This window comes from Girardinichthys multiradiatus, chromosome 10 (assembly GCF_021462225.1).
Source record: "Girardinichthys multiradiatus isolate DD_20200921_A chromosome 10, DD_fGirMul_XY1, whole genome shotgun sequence".
In the NCBI taxonomy this organism is placed as follows: domain Eukaryota; kingdom Metazoa; phylum Chordata; class Actinopteri; order Cyprinodontiformes; family Goodeidae; genus Girardinichthys; species Girardinichthys multiradiatus.
Genome location: NC_061803.1, coordinates 29,043,198 through 29,065,900, shown reverse-complemented (window position 1 = coordinate 29,065,900; position 22,703 = coordinate 29,043,198). Strand labels below are relative to the sequence as shown.

Genomic DNA, 22,703 nt, shown 5'->3' with positions numbered 1-22,703 from the left:
AAGTTCAGCTTCCATCATAACCAGAACAACACTATTCATGATCAGAGGGCAAATAGACTGACCCAAGGATGGCAACCACCAATACCATTGGTGTTTTTGGACATGTGGTCTTCAGGAATCACCTGGCTCCTAGTCAGCATTTACATGCTACTTGGAGAAGGTTTAGGGAAGGTTTCAAAAGTGAATGTAAACTAGTACTAATTTCCTGTGGTTTACACCACCTTAGTTGGTTGATAAAAGAAAATAGTTCCCTGTGTTAGCCTAGATGAGTATAGCCCTGTGTTTTGATTGTTTTTTGCTGCCGTCAAATGAATATATAATCAATCTCTAAAACTAGTATTTTTAAAAGCAGGTCCAGAGTGAAAAACAGAGAGAATAAATATTAGACAGTCACATTCTGTCCTTTGAATTAAATAATTCAACAACATATCACAGTTTGAATGAAAGTCTCCACAAACTAATAAGAAACCCTGTAATCTGAAGTTATTTTCACAAATCCAACATGAGCAACTACTCACATACAATTGTATGCATTAAAGCAAACTGCTATATGTACTGCAAACACGCTGCAACTTACAGACCACTAGGGGGAGTTGACCAATAATATTACTGAAGTAAATATGCTGCTGATCTCTAATACTGTAAAATATTATGACCACTTTTTAAAAAAGACATGAAGGAAAACTGACCCTTTCATTCTTCTCTCAGAGTTTCTTCTGGGCATCCCGTTAATGTCTTTACTAAGGGTCTGGTCCGATAAAACTTGGTGATTGACTCCCCCTAGTTTTCTCTCCACTGCTCTAGTGGCAGCATGCAACACAGCATCGAACACTTTGGCGATGTAAGGCTTGGATGGAGCTGCATAGCCATGGTAGCGCATTCAGTGAAGCTCTTTATGACTGTTCTTCAGCTAATCTGAAGGCCACATGAAGTTGGAGGTCTAAAGGTATTGACTGCAGGAAGTTGGTAATGTTGGCAAGCAATGATTATCAGCATCCTCTGATGCCACATCGTAAATTTACATGATCTATCACATCGTGACGGAGTTGCTTTTGTTCCCAATTGACTCCACGTTGTTATGATACCACTAACAGTTGACTTTAGAATATTTAGTAGGTAGGACATTTCACAACTGGACTTTTTGCACAGTTGGCATCATATCACAATATCACGCTGGAGTTCACTGAACTCCTGAGACCGACCAATTATTTACCAAATGCTTGTAGAGGCAGCCTGCATGCCTATGGGCTGGATGTTATACACCTGTGGCCATGGAAGTGAGTGGAACACCTGCATTGAATGATTTGGAGGGGTGACCCAGTAGTTTTGACTAAATAGTGTAAATTTAAACATTCATGTTCATCATTGCATTGTAATACCTTGGTTCATGTCAGCACATTTTCTTTTCAGTAACATAAGCAACAGTTTGTTGTTTTAATGGCACCTTTGGAGCGTTTTCTGCTGTCATGAACTTTGGCAGCACTGTTAGTTCACACATACCACTTAACAGCTGACACAATGGCCAAATTCTGTCAGGGCATGTGAGCTGATAAAAATTATTATGATCAAATTAGTTTGTGATTTCAGCAATGGGATTCTTTTAGCTAATTTAAGTCTCCATTGAATGTATGGGAGTTTTGTTGGGATTTACTGTGGCAGCATGGCATGTGCATTTTGTACATTGTCATTTTCATTTTACCGCTTGTGCTAGCAAATTAGCACCCCCCCCCCCCCCCCCCCAAATGCACATTGCTAGGTGAAAACATTGCTGTAGCTGTAGCCGCACAACTGTACACATGCAGCTGGTTCAGCAAAGCGTCTGGTGAGAAAGTGGTGCTAACTCTGTAAAAGCATCAGATTAATGTTCCCACATGTGGACTAAGATTAGTAGTTTTAGCAGGCAGCCACTGCAGGTTTAAGGTAGGAATGGGTGTTTTACACAAGCTGTTAGAGTGTCACTGCAAGTGATTCAATTAATAATCAACCCCCCACCCCATCAACGCACGATTTTATTAAAAATGACAAACAATCGCACTTTTCATAGTGCATGCTTATTTAGCAGTTTAATCATACAGGGCTAGGTAATATTACTCACATTGTTTTTAAACAATGCATCTGACTATACTGTAAATTCTAAATACATCTGGGAAGCACACGCACTATAACACATCTCACAAATATAGCAGCAGCTCTATAAATTTAACACTTCTGGCTGCTTCCTAGTGTTGTTTTAAAAACGAATCGAGCATAGCATGTCTCTTGGGTCTGGATGAAGACCTGTCATAAATATAAACAAGCTCCATTTTGATCTCTATGGGTGCACTCATCTGTAACTTTGCTAATTCTGCAAGATGCTGATATTTTGTTGAGGGTAAGTGCATGTTCTGCTAGTGTGGCTAATCTGTAGCAATGGTAAACATTAGGGGAGGGAATACATTTTAAAAGTACTAATGCCTTTTGTTGGAATTATGAAACATATATTCCAAAGCAAACTTGGAATACAAGCCTTTGATTCTTCTTCTTCCCATGGCAGTTTGAATACCGCCTCTGGAAAAGTCATCAGCAGACTTCTGTTTACCAGTTTTCTCTGCAAGGAAAGGCTGTGGCATTGGGCTGCCGCTGAAGTTTTTTTAATAGAAGCTGTACATCTTCCCTACAGGCTGTCTACCTCCTGAGGTAATGGGCAATAGGGAGACAGAAGATAAAGCCCTGGAGTTTATGCAGGTCTCTGCACACAGCTGTTGATTATGAAGATATATTTTCATTTATTTCCTCAAAAGGCTAAAAGGAGACTAACACTCAGAGAAATTTGTGGGTATCCTTAGAGCTTTTTGAAACGTATTTCTCCTTAAACATGGTTTAATTAAAAGCAGCTGTCTAATGTATACCTGCATGCCTTTAGTATGTGGTAGAGTAAACATATAATAGGAAATTGCAACCACAAGTTGATCAGATGGATTGTGCTGATGACAGAAAAAGAGCCAAGGCAAGCCATCCATCAATCACGTTATAAATCATAATGGACACTGGGGAAGAAAACCTACGAGAGCTCCACAACTGACAGAACAACACAAAAAAGACAGACTGGAATTCCATAAAGTTGACAAGCCACAGCATTTCTGGGAGTGAATCCTTTGCACTGACGAGAACAAACTAGAGCTTTTTAGCCATTTGGCCAGTTACTTCGGTCATAAAAGGAAATCTGATGCTTTCCAAGGAAGGGCCACCATATCTACAATGAAACATGGAAAGGGCTTTGTTATGTCTTGGAACTTGTAGGGATCTCTGTTGTGCACAAAGCAATCTCAATTCTACCAAGGCATCCCAGCCTCAGATGCAGGTCATGGGTCATCCAACAGGAAAGTGACCCTAAACATAAAAACAAAAATAAAAGCACACCAAACAGTTCAGAGGAAACAAATCTTAGACTGTTCCTAAATATCCCTCCATGGGCCTATATCTTAATAAGAATCAGATAAAGCTTTACTGACTACGTTTGTGCACACAAACAAGGAGGGAAGGTCAGCCCTGATGATCCTCCCTGTAGTCCTGATGTTCTGATCATACAGTGATGGAGAAACACAGGACAGATTGAATAATGGCCGTGTATAACATGACCAGCAACTCTTGTGGAAGGTTGTATTTCTTAAATTGTTGCAGGAAGTCTGTCCTGGGCCTTCTTCCGAACAGTTTCTATGTGTAAGGCGCATATCGGGTCCAGACAGAAAGGTTGTTCCGAGAGTAATCCTCAGTAGACACAGTGTTGTTGAGGATAGTGAGGGGAGGCAGTGGCGGGGTGTTCTTCAGAAGGGAGGGAGGGAAGGGAGTGTGGGGGGTATTAATGCTATTGAACGTGTCTGGAAAGATCTGAGAACTGCAGACAACACTGAGACTGCTTGAACGGTTTGCTCGGGAAGAGTGGGCTAACTACCTGTTGGCAAATGGAGAAGTCTCATTGTGAAGGACAGAAATTACTTATTTGCAATGACTGCTGGGAAAAGGTGCTGTCAATATTCAATCAGCTTTGTTCATGCAATTTTCATGTGTTTGTTGTATGAAATGTTGAGATGCATCAATAATTGAAAGTAAAGTCTGACATTTGTCACATATGGTATAAACAGTAAGAAATAGCATAAAAAGCTTGAGTTTTGACATATTTTGAAGATGGTTGTAGTTTGGAGTTTAATGTGGGTTAGTATCAATAAATTAGAGCACGTCTGTAAAGTGCTATGCAAATGTAGTTAGCCTCTTATAGATTTCTTCTTCTGCTTTTTTTTAAAACAGTTGTAAAATAAAAAGCAGTTTTCAGATGGTGATTTCCTTCATTAAAGGAAAAAGCCATCCCAGCCCTATGTGAACATATAACTAACCACCGTTTTGGTTCAGTTTTTCTATCCACACCCTTGTCTGATTACTGCCTGATTTGTGGAATCAATAAGTCACATAAACAGAACCTGTCCGGCAACATGAAGTAGGCTAAAATACACCAATAAGCAACACATTAATGCTCTGATCTAATGATATTCAAGGACAGACATGGACCAAAGTCACTGATACATTGCTGTCCATAAAGTGTTACAAAGCTATTTGTCACTGCAGTTTGAAGATGTCATATTGTCTTTCTTTCCTCCCGTGTAAAAGAAAAGACAAAGAAAAAAAACAACACACTATGTCCCGATAGTGTAATCTCTTTGGGAATCCAGAATACTGATTAGTACATTTATAGTGTTGTGTCAAAACACCATACCAGCATGCACTGACAATATTTAATCTAAGATTAATGGGAAATTGAAACATGAGTGAGCAGTGTTGGATTTAAATTGTTTTCTTTGGTTTGTTGTGTCCTGGCTGCAGAGATGACATAATGTAGAGACCATATTAGGATACATGTACACACAGGAGTGATATATTCCAAGCATTTGTTTCTGTTAATTTTGAGAATTAAGGCTTACAGTTTCTGAAAACCTAAAATTCCATTTCTCTGAAAAGCTAAACATGAAATAAGAAATATTTTAATAAAATATATTTTTTATCATACAATGCTATGTCCTGGCCTTCACAATAATGGGAAAACTGTTGACTTGACTGTTGTAAGCCACATTTGTAAAGAAACTGGCTGTTCATGGACGCTGTATCCAAGCATATTAATGTAAAGTTTAGTGAGTAAGTAAATAAGTAAACTTTATTTGTATAGCACCTTTAACAGGTTTCGTGAAAGAAAAATGGTAGAAAATTCTGCTTGGGTCCAGTGTGAATTTTCCAGTCAGTGATGATCTTGGGAGCCATGTCATTTGCTGCTGTTGGTCTACTGTGTTTTATCAAGTCATGGCAGCCGTCTACTAGGACATTTTCGAGCATTCCATGCTTCCCTTTGCTGACAAGCTTTATGGAGATGCAGATTTCATTTTCCAGCTGGTACCTGCTCACCCTGCAAGTAACAATACCTGTGTTAATGACCAACTATGCAGATGAGAAGCTGGTATTAAAGCCACCTGGACATCCTTAACATCTCACCTCCATACCACACTGCACTGAGGCTGTATTTCATTCTAAAGGAACCCTAGCCAAGTACTGAGTACATGCACTGTTAAGTACACGAAGATCCTTTTCAGCAAGCTGACTTTACTCTACTAGAAATGATTTTTGTTGGTTTGAAATTCTAACTTTTTGAGAAACTACATTTTGGGTTTATATAGGGTGTAAGATAAATAGAATTAATGCCAATACATTAAGCTTTCAGTTTGAAATGCTTTCTATCCAGATCTATGACTTGGTCCTTTAAACATTCCAGTGAGGAAGAGTCAGCCTGACCCTTCTCTGTCTTCATCCCACAGATCAACTGTGTGACGTTCCCATCTCCGGTCTTTATGGCCGAACAGCAGCTGCTGAAACCAGACGAGTGGAGTTACTGTGACTACTTCTGGGTAAGTTTACCTCAACAATTGAACTGTAAATATTCTGTACATCAATTTCTGCATTTTTAGTTTTCATAGCATTCTGAACAAAATAGCCATAGTCAATGTTTACTGCTCTGTGCTGTTCTATTTGTTTTATCTGTGCCATTCCTCCTTTAAAAATGCCATGATGTGTGTAAGAGTTACCCTTCCATGATCCACTCTCATGTTATGTACACAAGGTCTTGATCATACTGTGTAGATGCAGAGTTGCCTCTGTTCCATAAACAGACTTCTAGATGTAAGTTTATGCTCTACAGAACTGAGGAGGTTTTCATTCAAACCACACATGTACAGCTTGTTTAGTGCAGGGGTTCCCAGAACATTTAAAGTCATCTAAGTTTGTATGTCTTCGAAACATGCTTGTAGTCTATCTAACTGGTTGGGCTCGTCAGGATTTATGGATAAGTAAAGCTGAGTATCATCAGCGTAACAGCAAAAATGTATCCCATGCTGCCTGATAATTTTACCTATTGGAAGCATATATATAGTGAAGAGAATTGACCCAAGTACTGAACCCTGTGGTACTCCACGATTAACCCTGGAGTTTGAAGATGATTTATCATTTACATGAACAAACTGGAATCTGTCAGACAAATAAGATTTAAACCAGCCTATCGCTGTTCCCCTGATCCCTACAGCATATTTCAGCCTTTTTAAGAGGATATTATGGTCAACTGTATCAAATGCAGCACTGAGATCTAACAGAACAAGTACAGACACAAGTCCATTATCTGAGGCTAGGAAAATATTTTATCACTGTTGCTTTATGACATGGTGCTCTACCATGCTGGAACATCCACAGATATATTATTTTCAATATTTCCTGGGTTTTTGGAGGAAGTTGCTCCTGGAGAACAAGAACATACAGAAGCTCTACCAGGTTGAGCTGACAACACTGGTTGGTGTGGAAGTAGTCAGTGAGGTAACAAGACATCAAGTTGACTATTTTCTGTATCGGTGAGGTGTTTAAAAATCAAGTCAGAAAAAGCTCAGAGATGTAAGAAGCTACTTAAAAGAAACAATATTTTTTACAAATGCAGAAAAATCTGTAGTTCATTCAGGCTATTAGTGAGCGAGGGAAGATAGACTTAAAGCAGATAACAGGAAGGCTGAATAGAGCACAGCAAAGTAGATCTGTTTCAGCCTCTGCCATATTCGCTGCCATTTGGAAAACTCAGAGTTAAAATCTGCATTCTTGGAAATATACACACAGAGACTGTTGTTTTAGTAAAGCGTTACTGCTGCGACCATGCTAATTGCTAATATAGGTGGATATATAAGTTTATGATCCACACAGCTTAATTGTCTGACTTTCAGACTATCATTTAAAGATACATTTTGAGCTGCCTCTTTAGGTGCAGCAGTCAAAGCTCATAAGCCCTGTTAATGTGCATGCCACCATCTAGGTGCCACAGATTCTATGGCTCCACCTTACGTTTTGACTATAATAAAATGTGTTAAAGACAGTTTAAAATGTCTTTAACATTTTGTCTTTGCTTTAAACTAGTAAACCCCCAGTTTACAGCGACTGTTCTCTCTTTCACACACAAACACTGACCTATCATACAATGTTTCACCTCTGCTCCTATATAAATTATTATTGACATTGTAAGTTTAGAAACAATATCTAGAAAGCAGCTCTTCTGTCTTGTATCTTCAGGAACTAATATTTCTACAGAGACCACAATTGGTATCAGCAGGTCAAAACTTTAAGAAACAATGAAAGTAGAGCTGATTCACAAAATCCTCATCACTGCATCTCCGTTAAACATAACGTAGATGTATTTTTGTTCAACCAATAAGTTTGTCTCAGTTTGGAAATTACATGAGATTGAAACAGCCTTGTGCCATTACCTTAATACTTTTCACACTCAACAGTTCTCTATCATTTCTAGATGGGACTGTGGCTGTGTCACTCAAAAATGTTAATATTACTTCTAGTTAGATGAATCGTCATTCAAATTAAAAGACTACTTTAAACCCAAATCTGCCAGGGGTATAAATCATTTTTGGCTTAATTGTGTGAGACTTGTTTAAATAGCCCCAATCAAAACACCTCATGGGGGTTGATTCTGTAAGAATGATGTTTATCCCTTCTGTTCTGAACTATAAAGTGAATAAAAAGCCATGGCAGCCCAATATTTCACTCAAACACGTAGGTTTTCCATTTATTTGTTCCATGTCTGGATTATTTCTCTCAATATACACTGCTCAAAAAAATAAAGGGAACACTCAAATAACACATCCTAGATCTGAATGAATGAAATATTCTCATTGAATACTTTGTTCTGTACAAAGTTGAATGTGCTGTCAACAAAATCACACAAAAATCATCAATGGAAATCCAATTTATTAACCAATGGAGGCCTGGATTTGGAGTCAATCACAAAATTAAAGTGGAAAAACACACTACAGGCTGATCCAACTTTGATGTAATGTCCTTAAAACAAGTCAAAATGAGGCTCAGTATTGTGTGTGGCCTCCACGTGTCTGTATGACCTCCCTACAACGCCTGGTCATGCTCCTGATGAGACAGCGGATGGTCTCCTGAGGGATCTCCTCCCAGACCTGGACTAAAGCATCCACCAACTCCTGGACAGTCTGTGGTGCAACATGACGTTGGTGGATGGAGCGAGACATGATGTCCCAGATGTGCTCAATCAGATTCAGGTCTGGGGAACGGGCGGGCCAGTCCATAGCTTCAAAGTCTTCATCTTGCAGGAACTGCTGACACACTCCAGCCACATGAGGTCTAGCATTGTCCTGCATTAGGAGGAACCCAGGGCCAACCGCACCAGCATATGGTCTCACAAGGGGTCTGAGGATCTCATCTCGGTACCTAATGGCAGTCAGGATACCTCTGGCGAGCACATGGAAAGAAATGCCATCCCACACCATTACTGACCCACTGCCAAACTGGTCATGCAAGGATGTTGCAGGCAGCAGATTGCTCTCCACGGTGTCTCCAGACTCTGTCACGTCTGTCACATGTGCTCAGTGTGAACCTGCTTTCATCTGTGAAGAGCACAGGGTGCCAAACCTGGTGTTTTCTGGCAAATGCCAAGCGTCCTGCACGGTGTTGGGCTGTGAGCACAACCCCCATTTGTGGACTTCGGGCCCTCATACCATCCTCATGGAGATGGTTTCTAACCATTTGTGCAGACACATGCACATTTGTGGCCTGCTGGAGGTCATTTTGCAGGACTCTGGCAGTGCTCCTCCTGTTCCTCCTTGCACAAAGGTGGAGGTAGCAGTCCTGCTGCTGGGTTGTTGCCCTCCTACGGCCTCCTCCACAACTCCTGGTGTACTGGCCTGTCTCCTGGTAGCGCCTACAGGCTCTGGAAACTACGCTGACAGACACAGCAAACCTTCTTACCACAACTCGCATTGATGTGCCATCCTGGTTGAGCTGCACTACCTGAGCCACTTGTGTGGGTTGTAGAGTCCGTCTCATGCTACCACGAGTGTGAAAGCAGCACCGACATTCAAAAGTGACCAAAACATCGGCCAGAAAGCATAAATACTGAGAAGTGGTCTGTGGTCCCCACCTGCAGAACCACTCCTTTATTGAGTGTTTCTTGATAATCACCAAAGATTTCCCCCTGTTGTCTATTCTATTTGAACAACAACATGTGAAATTAATTGTCAATCACTGTTGCTTCCTAAGTGGACAGTTTGATTTCACAAAAGTTTAATTTACTTGAAGTTATATTGTGTTGTTTAATTTTTTTGAGCAGTGTATATAATTTTTTTTTTTTTTGAGAAGAAATAAAATTATAGAGTTAAGTTAGAAGTTGGAGATACTGTGTAGGGAAACAGGTTATGATGAAGGAAAAACGATTGTGGGTTTGCTGACAAAGCCCTTCCTCTGGGTAAATCACCAAGCAAACTTCCTCACAAGTCAGTGAGAACAAAAATAACTTCCTTTTCATCTTTCAACATTAGGCCATGTTTGCTCCTCTCTGCATCCAGAGAATCAGCATTGGGCTTTTCTGTGATGCAGAACACAGCACAGTAGGATGGCACGGTACCAAGTAATGGGCTGGAACACAGCGAGCCAGCAGGCCTCTGCTGCTCTGTTTGGACATCTCCCACCACTGCAGTGTAATCTCTACCAGGTGCATTATGTGCTGTAACACACTAACACTCTGTAGTCATGTGCACAGCAGCGAGCAGACAGTGCAGGTGCAGAGTGGGACAAGTGAACTTCCCATTTGTCTGTCTTCCATTTTTTACTTTGTCTCCAAACTGCTCAACCTGATATGCTTCTAATCCTGTCCATTTGGGTCAATCCCCACCATCTCCAGCCCATACTTCATAGCAGGACATACTGGTAGGGGTTGGAAGGATACTTCCAGCTCAACATGATACTGGATAATGACTGTGTTATGCGTTAGGAAACACACAAAAACTCACCTTAAACATATGCATGTAAACACTTCCCTGTTTTGACCAACTCTGTTTTTGCAAACCACTGCATTTTAATGTTTTCTGATCTCATTGGTTTGTTTCCACACTGCAGTTCTTGTGCACTTGCTGTGTTTATCATGCAGGCTGACAGGAAGGATCCCCAGGGCAACGGTTGCATCACTGGATTTGAGGTCGTATTGCAGAAACAGCTGAAGGGTAAACAGATGCAGAAAGAGATGGCCGAGTTCATACGAGAAAGGTATCTGCTTTCTAATCGTCTGCCATTATTCTGCAGTATTTTTAACGTTGCCATGAAAACCATGCAGCCATTTCCTCCTGTTTAGTTTGTTTTTGCTCCTTGATGCACATTACTCTATTGCACAACAGAGGAAACACAGATGGAAACCAAGTTGCATAAAAGCTGTGTTGTAATTCAATTCTCTACAACCCTCTCAGAATAAAGATAGAAGAAGAATACGCCAAGAATTTGTCGAAGCTCTCGCAGATCCCTCTTGCAAGCCAGGAAGAAGGGTGAGTGACAGTGAAGGAGAGACCCCCCCTCCAATCCACCCAAAAAATCTCTACATCCACCTATCTCTCTCAGAGGAGCCTGTCACATACATGGCTGCATAAATGAATATTTTTTTAACAAACATGTCAGTGCCGTACAACAGCACGCCTGCCTACTTAGTTTGTAGCCACTTTAAGTATGCAGAGACTTTGAATTCAACACTTTTGTGTTTTATATTTTTTACTTTTATTTTGTAATGATATTTTCATATTTTAGTGCAATAAAAAGATATGCTTCCTCTCTTATACTGAACTGTTTAAATAATGGAATGATATTCATCCAGGATAAAGAAACTAAATTTAGTTAAAAAGTCAACAATGTTTTCAGCATCTGTTATTCATTCGTTGCTGTTTTCTATTTCTCTTTACATTTTAATAAAGCTTTGTGTAAAACAAAGCCCGACCATAATCTGGTAATTTGGAGGAGATTTTCCAAAACCCAAAAATAGCACTCATACCGACTACAGGTCCTTCTCAAAATATTAGCATATTGTGATAAAGTTCATTATTTTCCATAATGTCATGATGAAAATTTAACATTAATTTATTTTAGATTCATTGCACACTAACTGAAATATTTCAGGTCTTTTATTGTCTTAATACGGATGATTGTGGCATACAGCTCATGAAAACCCAAAATTCCTATCTCACAAAATTAGCATATTTCATCCGACCAATTAAAGAAAAGTCTTTTTAATACAAAAAACGTCTACCTTCCAATAATCATGTACAGTTATGCACTCAATACTTGGTCGGGAATCCTTTGGCAGAAATGACTGCTTCAATGCGGCGTGGCATGGAGGCAATCAGCCTGTGGCACTGCTGAGGTCTTATGGAGGCCCAGGATGCTTCGATAGCGGCCTTTAGCTCATCCAGAGTGTTGGGTCTTGAGTCTCTCAACGTTCTCTTCACAATATCCCACAGATTCTCTATGGGGTTCAGGTCAGGAGAGTTGGCAGGCCAATTGAGCACAGTGATACCATGGTCAGTAAACCATTTACCAGTGGTTTTGGCACTGTGAGCAGGTGCCAGGTCATGCTGAAAAATGAAATCTTCATCTCCATAAAGCTTTTCAGCAGATGGAAGCATGAAGTGCTCCAAAATCTCCTGATAACTAGCTGCATTGACCCTGCCCTTGATAAAACACAGTGGACCAACACCAGCAGCTGACACGGCACCCCAGACCATCACTGACTGTGGGTACTTGACACTGGACTTCTGGCATTTCCTTCTCCCCAGTCTTCCTCCAGACTCTGGCACCTTGATTTCCGAATGACATGCAGAATTTGCTTTCATCCGAAAAAAGTACTTTGGACCACTGAGCAACAGTCCAGTGCTGCTTCTCTGTAGCCCAGGTCAGGCGCTTCTGCCGCTGTTTCTGGTTCAAAAGTGGCTTGACCTGGGGAATGCGGCACCTGTAGCCCATTTCCTGCACACGCCTGTGCACGGTGGCTCTGGATGTTTCTACTCCAGACTCAGTCCACTGCTTCCGCAGGTCCCCCAAGGTCTGGAATCGGCCCTTCTCCACAATCTTCCTCAGGGTCCGGTCACCTCTTCTCGTTGTGCAGCGTTTTCTGCCACACTTTTTTCTTCCCAAAGACTTCCCACTGAGGTGCCTTGATACAGCACTCTGGGAACAGCCTATTCATTCAGAAATTTCTTTCTGTGTCTTACCCTCTTGCTTGAGGGTGTCAATAGTGGCCTTCTGGACAGCAGTCAGGTCGGCAGTCTTACCCATGATTGGGGTTTTGAGTGATGAACCAGGCTGGGAGTTTTAAAGGCCTCAGGAATCTTTTGCAGGTGTTTAGAGTTAACTCGTTGATTCAGATGATTAGGTTCATAGCTCGTTTAGAGACCCTTTTAATGATATGCTAATTTTGTGAGATAGGAATTTTGGGTTTTCTTGAGCTGTATGCCAAAATCATCCGTATTAAGACAATAAAAGACCTGAAATATTTCAGTTAGTGTGCAATGAATCTAAAATATATGAATGTTAAATTTTCATCATGACATTATGGAAAATAATGAACTTTATCACAATATGCTAATATTTTGAGAAGGACCTGTTTTTAGCATGGCAGTGCTCTCTTTTCACCAATAGGTTGCATCTAAGAATTGACATTTCAGTTTACAGTGCATACAGTAAGCATGGCCTGTTACCAATATCACTGTTCATCAAGGTTTTAAACAGTTACAATCAAATGTTTACCATTTAAGGTTCTTTTTATGACACAATAGATAAAGTGCTGGACTCGCTGTACTTATATACTATAGTATGGAGCATAAAATAACATAAGAGCTCTATGTATCTATGTGTTCCTTAAACATCACTGTGGAGGTGTAATTTAGTCACACTTGATGGTTTTCAAGCATAAACAACCTGTTAATGGTCATTTCACAGCTTCTCTAATTAGATTTAAGTCCGGACTTTTACTAGAACACTAAAAACCTTTATTTAGTTTTTATAAATAGGTGGATTTGCTGATGTGCATTAGATCATTGTCATGCTGCATAATCCAAACGTGCTTAAAGTCATGAACTAATGAGGTCCCAAAGCAGCACAAGACCACCACGCCACCATCATGTTCAACCATTGTTCTTTTCTTGAAATGAGGTGTATTTTTAAAACTAAACTAAACACACACCCTCCAAAACCTTCCCTATTTTTCAGGAGTGGTTTGGCCTTGGGACTCTCACATGGAGGGTATTTTTGCCCAGTCTCTTGTTCCTATAGTTCAATCATGATCTTTGACCTTAACTGGGGCAAGTAAGGTCTGGAGTACTTTAGATGTCATTCTGGGTTCCTTTGTGACCTCCTGGATTAGTACCTCTTAATGTAATTTCGGTACGCCGAGAACTCTTTACTGTTTTAGGTTTTCTTTTTTAGGGGGGATAATGGCTGTCACTGTGGTTGACTAGAGCCCCAAACATTAGAAATGGTTGTGTAATCTTTTCCAGACTTTATTGCTCATCTCTTGTTAGATTTCAGGCCCTGTTATGTTGCGTTTTGAGATCCTTTAGCCTACTTCATGTTGTCAGACATGTTTCTTTATTTTACAGGTCAGACAGGCCTTGGTGTGGCTAGTGAAATTGAAACAAAAATTGTGAATAATCAGCTAATTCATGATTTAGCAGCTGGACAATTATATTTTCACATACATATTGGTTTGGACTGCTATTTTTCTCTTAATAGATGAAATCATGATTTGAAAATATTTTATTTTTGTTACTTAATTTTCGATAATCGTCTGAAACAATTATCGGTGATGAAACTGAATTAATCTGTAAGGGAGCAAACATTTTTTCACATCACTGTAGTAAATAAAAAGCAACGAAGAGGTGACCCCATCTTTCACCTCAGCTGTGAATGGTTTTGCATGGTGTTAATTTGGAGTAATGTTAGTCAGACAGTTAGGCTGCTTCACAGCAAATAAACCTGTCGGGTAGCTGACCAGCCGAGGCGTCTCGTTGTGATCGCGATGCTGGAGGCCCTGTTGGTGACGTTATGGAGTGGTACTGCTTCCTGGCAAACTAGCAGCTGCTTTGATCTGCTCAGCCCTGGAACCTTTGATTGCTGTTACACCAGAGCAGAGGAGAGAAAGCAAAAAAAAACCACGCATGGGAAAGAGGGAGTGTGTTTGGAGGTGGAAGGTGGTATGTGGTGGCGATGGGGCTCTGGGAAGAGTCTGGAGAGCGTAAGAGAGTTTTCAGCCGCTCTTCTTCTCTGCTGTTTGACAGCAGAGGGGGTTCATGCTGAGAGCAGCTCTTTGTCTGGTCTACTAAAGAGGCACGGAAAATGGAAAAGTAACAGGAAGCTGATTGAGACACAGCCCATAGAAGATGAGAAGCTGTGGACTCTGACCATGACACTGTTATTTATCTCTTCTTATTAAGAAATTCCAAAAGGAAATGGTGACTCTGCATAGCAACGTGACAAACGGTTGTCCAACAGTCCCTAAAATCACACTTTTTTAGTCCAACTAAACATATTTTATTTAAACACTTTTGAGAGCCAATTATGAACTTTAACAGATGTGACGTTTAATAGATCTTTTCTGTATGATATTGAATTAGATTTTAAAATGTTACAATAAATAAAGGGCCACTGTGGTCACTATTTTTAGTGGGAAGTTAAGAGATTGACAATCAGCACATTGTCAGGTGAGAATATTCCATTAGGCCCTGCATATGACAATGTACGAACAGTTTTTTGCGGTGTAATCTGTTTAAAGGAGACTTTCTTCACAGATTGACACAATTTCCTGAGGTCTAAATAAAACAGTTGCAACATTTAGTCTTTAAACTGCAGATACGGTACTGCAGCTCCCCTTTCAGTGCCATGTCCACAGCTCTGTGAATAGCACGGGTCTTAAGGGGTGGAGTAGCAGACTCTCAGAACTGTTAGTTCTCTACCGGTTCACAGATGCTAGTATGGAAGCAAATCGTTACCATATTTCAAATGAAAAAAATGTTCAGAAATGCTTTTTCATTTTAAGAATGTGGCTGCATTATTTGACCCATAAATAAAATTAGTAATCAATCATCCTATTTGCATTTTCTTCTTCAAGACTGCTCATTTTATGCCATAATCAAAAAGAAAACAAAGCAAACATTGCTTTTTCGTTTTCGTGGTCTGCCCGCAAAGTACTGCCCAGAACTCGAAAACGAAAAAGCATTCCGAGCGGCGGGCGCAGCAGAGTGACGTCAGCAGCCGCTCTTCCTCAGCTCCCTGCTGACCGAGCTACCCAGCTTGTTCAGTAGGGGGCGCTGTGCACATCTGCATTGCATTACATTGCAAACGTGCCGAGAAATTGATTGAATTGCAGCAGGGCCGAGCTCAATTTGTGGCAGTGGCAGGCAGAACTGGTAGTTCTGCCGCAGGGTGGCACGGGATTCCGCAAGGATGCCAGAAGGTGCCGGACCGGCCGTAAAATCTTGCCAATGCGGTTGCCGCTGTTTTTGTGGAAGCTGATGCTGATTATTGGCAAACGGGATGTCATTGTTGTTATAGCCTGTTACCTTTAAATAATGATGTCATTATTGATTATTATTTAATAAACAGCTTTAGAACCATAACATAAGGTGATTGTATTTACTTGACATGGAAAATAAATAGCACTATGTGTATGTGTGACGTGTTGAAAGGATGACGAAGATTTATTGCACAAACAGCCGGTTTATTGTAGAGCACGAGCGGCTATTCTGAATCGTCACTCACAGAAAATTATAAATAAATGCTTAAAAACACGCTGGATGTCCCAGGCCATGAGGATGCCACCGGAACTACCAGTTCTGCCTGCCACTGCCACAAACTGAGCTCGGCCCTGTTGCAATTCAATCAATTTCTCGGCACGTTTGCAATGTAATGCAATGCAGACGTGCACAGCGCCCCCTACTGAACAAGCTGGGTAGCTCGGTCAGCAGGGAGTTGAGGAAGAGCGGCTGCTGACGTCACTCTGCTGCGCCCGCAGCTCGGAATGCTTTTTTCTTTTCGAGTTCTGGGCAGTACTTTGCGGGCAGACCACGAAAACGAAAAAGCAAAGTCTGCTTTGTTTTCTTTTTGATTATGGCATAAAATGTGCAGTGAAGAAGAAAATGCAAATAGGATGATTGATTACTAATTTTATTTATTGGTCAAATAATGCAGCCACATTCTTAAAATGAAAAAGCATTTCCAGAAATGCTTTTTCATTTTCAAATTTTACATTTCAAATTGAATTTTGGTATCTATTTGATGGGGTACATTTTGAAAAATAAAATCTCAAATGTATTTTTCTTTTTGATTAAGTGAAAGAATGAGCAGTCTTGAAGAAGAAAATTAAAATGCAAATAGGATTATTGATTACCAATTTCATTTATGAGTCAAACAATGCAGCCACATTCCTAAAATGAAAAAGCATTTCTGAAAATGCTTTTTCATTTGAAATATGGTAACGATTTGCTTCCATATGCTTGAGCATAAAGCAAGCCCTTTATAATTTAACGAATTAGAAATGTTGTTTTCGAGTTTTATGGTTAGGATTCTAAGGCAGTGGGGAAATTCAAATTCTTCCACCAGACACTTGGTGAATAAAACAATGAAGAATTAAAAAGCTATATTTATTCCTGTAAAAGCAACTGTGCTGTAAAAGTGGTGACAAGTTGCTGGATATATTGAATCCCAATTGTCTTTCCGATATATTGTATGTGTGTGCCGCATGGCCATCGTAAAGTGCTTAGATGTAATTTTTGATAGGATATTATATTTCGAGGGCTGTTCATGAAAATTTAGCTTTGCATGAATATATTTTCCTGCAATGTCTGTGTTGACTGTGTATTTGTAAAAAATAATTTTAGAAATGCCTACATCACATTTAGAATTTCTTGTTACTGTACTTTATTTGCAGAACATTTGCATAGTTTCTGTTGATTGTAATTCTGATCCCTATTTTGACCAGAAATTAAGGTTAGAGCTCTTATAAAAAACATTCTTATTTTACCCACCGTAGACCTTTTCTGTTTAATGGAACAATTTGTTAAAGAGATGTTAAATTGTTGCAACAGTTGGGCAGTAAGGCCAATTACCCGTTATGTAAATCTTGTTATTTTTACAATCTTTTGAAATTCCGGATAAAGGGAAAAATTGGCTTGATAAAATGAATGTTTTCCTTTGATGGCTAACAGGCAGCTAGCTGGCGAATATTACAGATGTTTTGTACGCTCAGGTCATCCCCATCATAGATTTAATTTTAGACCCTTAACATGGTATCAGAGGGAAGGAGGGAAACTGGAAGTGAGGGCTTAATTTAGTGAGGTTTAATAAGACTTACCCTCCCCTGCAGGGTTTACTGACTTTATATTAACATGGTGACAGAGAGTGGGTTGGAACTGTCCTTAACAAAATCCAGATTATGCCAGCCAGCTCAGTCTGCCCACACCCACAAAAGTGCAGCACAGTACTTTCATTATGCTTTGCCTCAGGCTGGCTCTGTTGTTAGATAGGACAATCAGTGTTTTGTTGCTCGGTTCCTACCATCAACCCGAACCAACCGTCTGTTTATTCCTGAATTTACCATTTGTTTGGTAGAGATGTGACTGTGAGGCATGGGACATTTCTTCTTAAGCTGCAGTTTCTACTGTATCAGATCTGTTGAATAAAAGTAGTCTACAGCAGGAGATAATTTTTTTCCCCTGAAATCCATTATGTTGTTGGGAAGGATTGCCTTTCAGAGGGGAATGTAAGACTGAGGACATATGTCAAATCCAGTTTCCTTCAACATTTGTGGCACTAAGCTTTTACAGCTTGCAAGCAGGAGACACAGAAAATACGTGTTTTTCTGTTAGTTTTTTGTATTTCCTGTAATTTTCATTTCAACTATTGCTTATTTGTTCTTTCAACCTGGACTTGCTTCAGTAAATAAAATGTTCTCTTCGCATGCTTGACATGCGAGATAAGTGCAACACAGTATCATTTTGAACAAAGGTTTGGAGCCAAACTACGTGTCCCTGTAGTTGTTTTTAAGGTCTGGCAGAATTTCTTTTCATTGTAATCTTAAACTGTCTTTTCACTCATGTTCACCGTGTTTTGTTAAAGTATTTACATGCTGTCTCACGGCGTGAATGAATCATAACCGGTTGTAATGTTATAGAAAATATAGTTTCCTGTTTAATAGCTATTTACATCATCTCACTCATACTGAAAACTGTGAGTCGTTGCTCAGCAACAGCATCCACACCGGAGAGGGTTTTGGTCAATGGGACCTGGTGCATTCACTGATTGGAAAAACATCAGATTTCTGAGCTTGCAACTACCCAGAGCCAATGAAGCTAAAAAAGTGTTGTATTATTATTTTATTTATTACAGGCATAAATGATAATCTTTTTTCTCATTTTCCCCGTGCATTTATATTAAGCTTTTTTTACTTTTTAAATCGAGAAACAGACAAAAACGTCTCGAAAATATATTGACAAACAACTTGAAGTGAAAACAGTTATAAATAGAGTACTAAACTGTGAATGATGAAACTGTGAATGATGATACTTATTTTTATTTTATTAATTATTCTACAACAAAAAGAAGAGTATGGCTGTTGTCTTTTGATCCCACCCACTGAAACTTCAGTAAAAATGGACTTGCACATGTTTACACTGTAAACAGATCGGAACATTTCATGTTAATGAAAAATCTGGTTAAAAACAGCACATTGTTTGCAATCTACTGATAAAAAAATTACTTCGCGAAAAAAAACATGGATCGCACTATTAGTGCTATTCGTGCGGTTTATATGCAAAAAAACAACGAAAACATAGAGAAATGCTGCTTCAATTTGGACTTTTTGATCACTTTTATATGTAAAAACATTGCGAAGTTCTTTATGGTCACAAAGTTAAGACACTAAGGAGGGTCTACTGCAGGGGTTAATTTAAAGTAAATTGTAGACCCCTGGCGTAGACTTTAATTGTGTTTCATATTTTCCTAGTCTTGCATTTAGTGTAATCTTTCCCACCCTTCCACCCACCAACTGTGAGTTATTTAAAGGTTTCCTGAGACACTTAACAAAGTGAAGCGTCCTTTCAGCTCCTTGTGAATTCTGTGGCCCCTCATCCACATATCCACTGCGCAACAGGTGGTAGTAGTTCAGTTTTTGCACAACGTTTTGGTATCTGATTTACTAAGCAAATAGCACCATTTGTTTATTTAAGCATTTATTTAGTTTTATTTTGTAGCTACTGTAAGGAATGAAATGATCTAATTGGGGTCTTAGCAGCTCTGGATGTTGGAGGACATAGCTTTGCAGGGGCCAGTCTTTCCCTGGTCAGCGTCAGGAATGTGTTGGATGTCGGTATGAGGGAATTCCGCGCATGTCTTCCATTCAGAGCGAAGCTTTGAAGTGAGCCGTTCATCTATAAAGACTGTCGGTCCTAGATCCTAGGGCCTTGTGCCTCCGACTATCTGCCTGCTGGCTGATGCTTTTACAGTCCTCAGTTTAATGAAAAACAAAAGGGTCATCCAGCCACTTTTTTTCTCAATCTAATGTCTGGGTTATTAAAGAGACAAACGATGAGTGTCTCCTGGCTCTGTTGAGCTCATAGCTGAGAGGAAACTTGGATATCTGATGTCTCATACATCCTAATGATCTGTTGAACTGGCTGTGGACCACAGTTTAGCGCTCTTGATTTACTGACTGCTTGTGTGTGAGTGAACATTTGCCCTGGCGGTTCCTGGGTCTCATCTGTTTATGGATGACAGTGTGTGTGTGTGTGTGTGTCAGAAGCTCCCTTCTATGTATCTCCATACCTGCATCTATTGCCATGACAGATCCCATTGTACATCTATCTTTCTAATAAATCGTGTGCCCTCATTTTGATGAAAGTATTAAAAACTCATACTCTCCTCCCTTTGTCCTTATCTGTTCCCAGAACTTTAGGGGAGGCATGGGCCCAGCTCAAAAAGAGCCTGGCAGACGAAGCCGAGGTTCATCTAAAGTTCTCTTCAAAGGTAATTCACTTCACTGCAGGCGTCCAATATTTAGATCTGAGGCTAAAATTGAGCTTTATCATGGTTAAATCTGTTGCCTGAAGTGTTTTATTCCAGTGGAGGCAGAGGAAATCGACAGATGAGTGTCCTGGAGAAGCTTGAGGGCAGGGAGTTAAAGCTTATCCAGGACAGCAGCATACAGTGCCACACACCACAGCCAAAAGAATTCAAAGTGTATTATTGGGAATCTGTGCAGTGAAGATACATGATTTAAACTTTTTTTTACAAATACAAAAAACTAAAATAAAGTGTGGGGTCCTTACCTGAGTCTATACTTGGTAGAATCATATTTTATTGTAGGTAATAGCTAGAACTCTGTACCAGCTTTGGAAATCTAAATTTAAATTTCTGTCAATTTATTCTTTGCAGACTAGCTCAAGGTCAGTCAGATGAGATGGAGAGTGTAGGAAACAGCAGTTTTTGAGTCTTGCCACAAATTCTCGATGGATTTAGATCTGGACTTTGACTAGGCCATTCTGACACATCATTATGCTTTGATTTAACCATTCCACTTCAGCTTCGGCTGTATTTATAGGGTCGTTGTCCTACTGGAACCCCTGGCCCAATCTCAAGGCTTCTGTTGTTCTAACAGGTTTTTGTTTTCAGGATTGCCAATTATTTATCTCCATGTAGCTTAGACCTGTTTTGCTGTCCCTTTGAACGAAAAGCATTCCCATAGCATGATACTGCCCCCACCATGTTACACTGTGGGGATGATTTGTCGCCGGCTTTCTTGATACACAGTGTTCTGCATGTATGTCGAAAGGTTCCATTTTGGTCTCATCTAACCAGAGCCCCCTCTCCCCCAACGTTTGCTATGTATCCAACATGGCTTGTGGCAAACAGGACTTCTTACAGCTTTCAACAATCAGTCAATCAGTCTTCATATAGCACTTTTCATACAGTCAGGTACAACACAAAGGCCTGTAGAGAGGTTAAAAACAGAAGGCCAAACCTGTGGGTCCTTCACAAATGAGCTGTATTTACACTGAGATTAAATCAGACTCAGGTGGGGTCTATTAGCCAATTAGGAAGGTTTTTAAGACAGTGGGTTGCACTAAACTTACTTTAAAGATACTAGGGTAAAAGGGACTAAATACAGATCTACATCACACTTCTCAAATTTTCATTAGTAAAAAAACATTGAAAACCATTTATGTATGCACGTCACATTAACTGCAACCACTTTGTGTTGGTCTGTTCTATAAAATCAAAATACATACATTTAAGTTTGTAATGTGAAAAAATGCAAGAAACCACTGTATGTCAAAACATCACCTCCTGTGGTCAGTGAATCACTCTCACACACACTTCTAACCACTTGTCACCATTCCTTTCTTTTTTGTAAGGTAGCTCTTTTGTCTGTTACCATGGAAACACACTTATGTCTGACTACAAATGAATCTGGATTGTGTTTTTTTTTTTATTATTATTCTTAATAGGCTGAAGTTTGAGCATATAAATCTGAGCATATAAATCTGAAAATAAGAGGGATTGTTTCAGAAAATATGCGATCGACAGTCCGTTGAAAAGCCATTGAGTGGGGAAATATATGTCCTAATTTACTTTTCATGTTTGATTAGTTAGATATGAAGCAGGAGGGAAAAGAGATGCAGGAAAATGTTTTGGGTGATCTTATGCTCCAGAGATGCACAGATGTGCGGCATTCTTCCAGATTCTCAGAGGAGACAGGAAGGATCTGAGTGGAAATGATCTCTGAATGATGGGTCGCACTGTGACTACAGGAAGAAGCTGCACTTCTTATTCATGGCTGACAGCTGGGGCAGAACGCCACGTTGCTTATTAGGATCATTAAACTAGCGTTGCGCTTGCTGCAAACATTAAAAGCCGACATGATCTTGTCACATTCGTGTTGCTTATAGCTGGGCTGTTTACTTAAACTCTCTGTATGCTCAGGAATCATGAAAAAGGAAGCAGAGCAGTTTGGATAAGACTGTAGTTTGGATTTGTCATACTTACAAACTTGGTGTGGGAGAATGATGACATAATGTAGAAAGCTGCTCAAAAGCATAGAGCTAATTAAGGTTTTTGGACTATATTCATATGCAAACAGAGGTTAAAATCATATCCTCTTGTAGCTTAGGGGAACAGCATGGTGGGTCTGGTTGCCTTGAAGTGTCAGAGTAGATTTAGTCTACAAAACGGCAGAAAATACAATATTCCACTTGTTGCATAATTGTGGGCAGATTAATGGCAACGAAATGGACAGGCCAGGACAATTATAAAGA

At 39.9% G+C, this 22,703-nt stretch overlaps 1 protein-coding gene across 3 annotated transcripts in view; it reads left to right on the top strand.

Moving 5' to 3' along the window:
* Window positions 1–22,703, top strand: part of LOC124875711 (growth arrest-specific protein 7-like) — an 80,075-nt gene that overhangs the window by 44,866 nt on the left and 12,506 nt on the right. For all 3 annotated transcript variants that reach the window (XM_047378045.1, XM_047378046.1, XM_047378047.1), the window contains exons 6-9: window positions 5,835–5,924; window positions 10,511–10,626; window positions 10,824–10,898; window positions 20,337–20,415. In XM_047378045.1, the coding sequence (XP_047234001.1) occupies window positions 5,835–5,924; window positions 10,511–10,626; window positions 10,824–10,898; window positions 20,337–20,415 (360 nt within the window). The remainder of the gene's footprint in view (window positions 1–5,834; window positions 5,925–10,510; window positions 10,627–10,823; window positions 10,899–20,336; window positions 20,416–22,703) is intronic.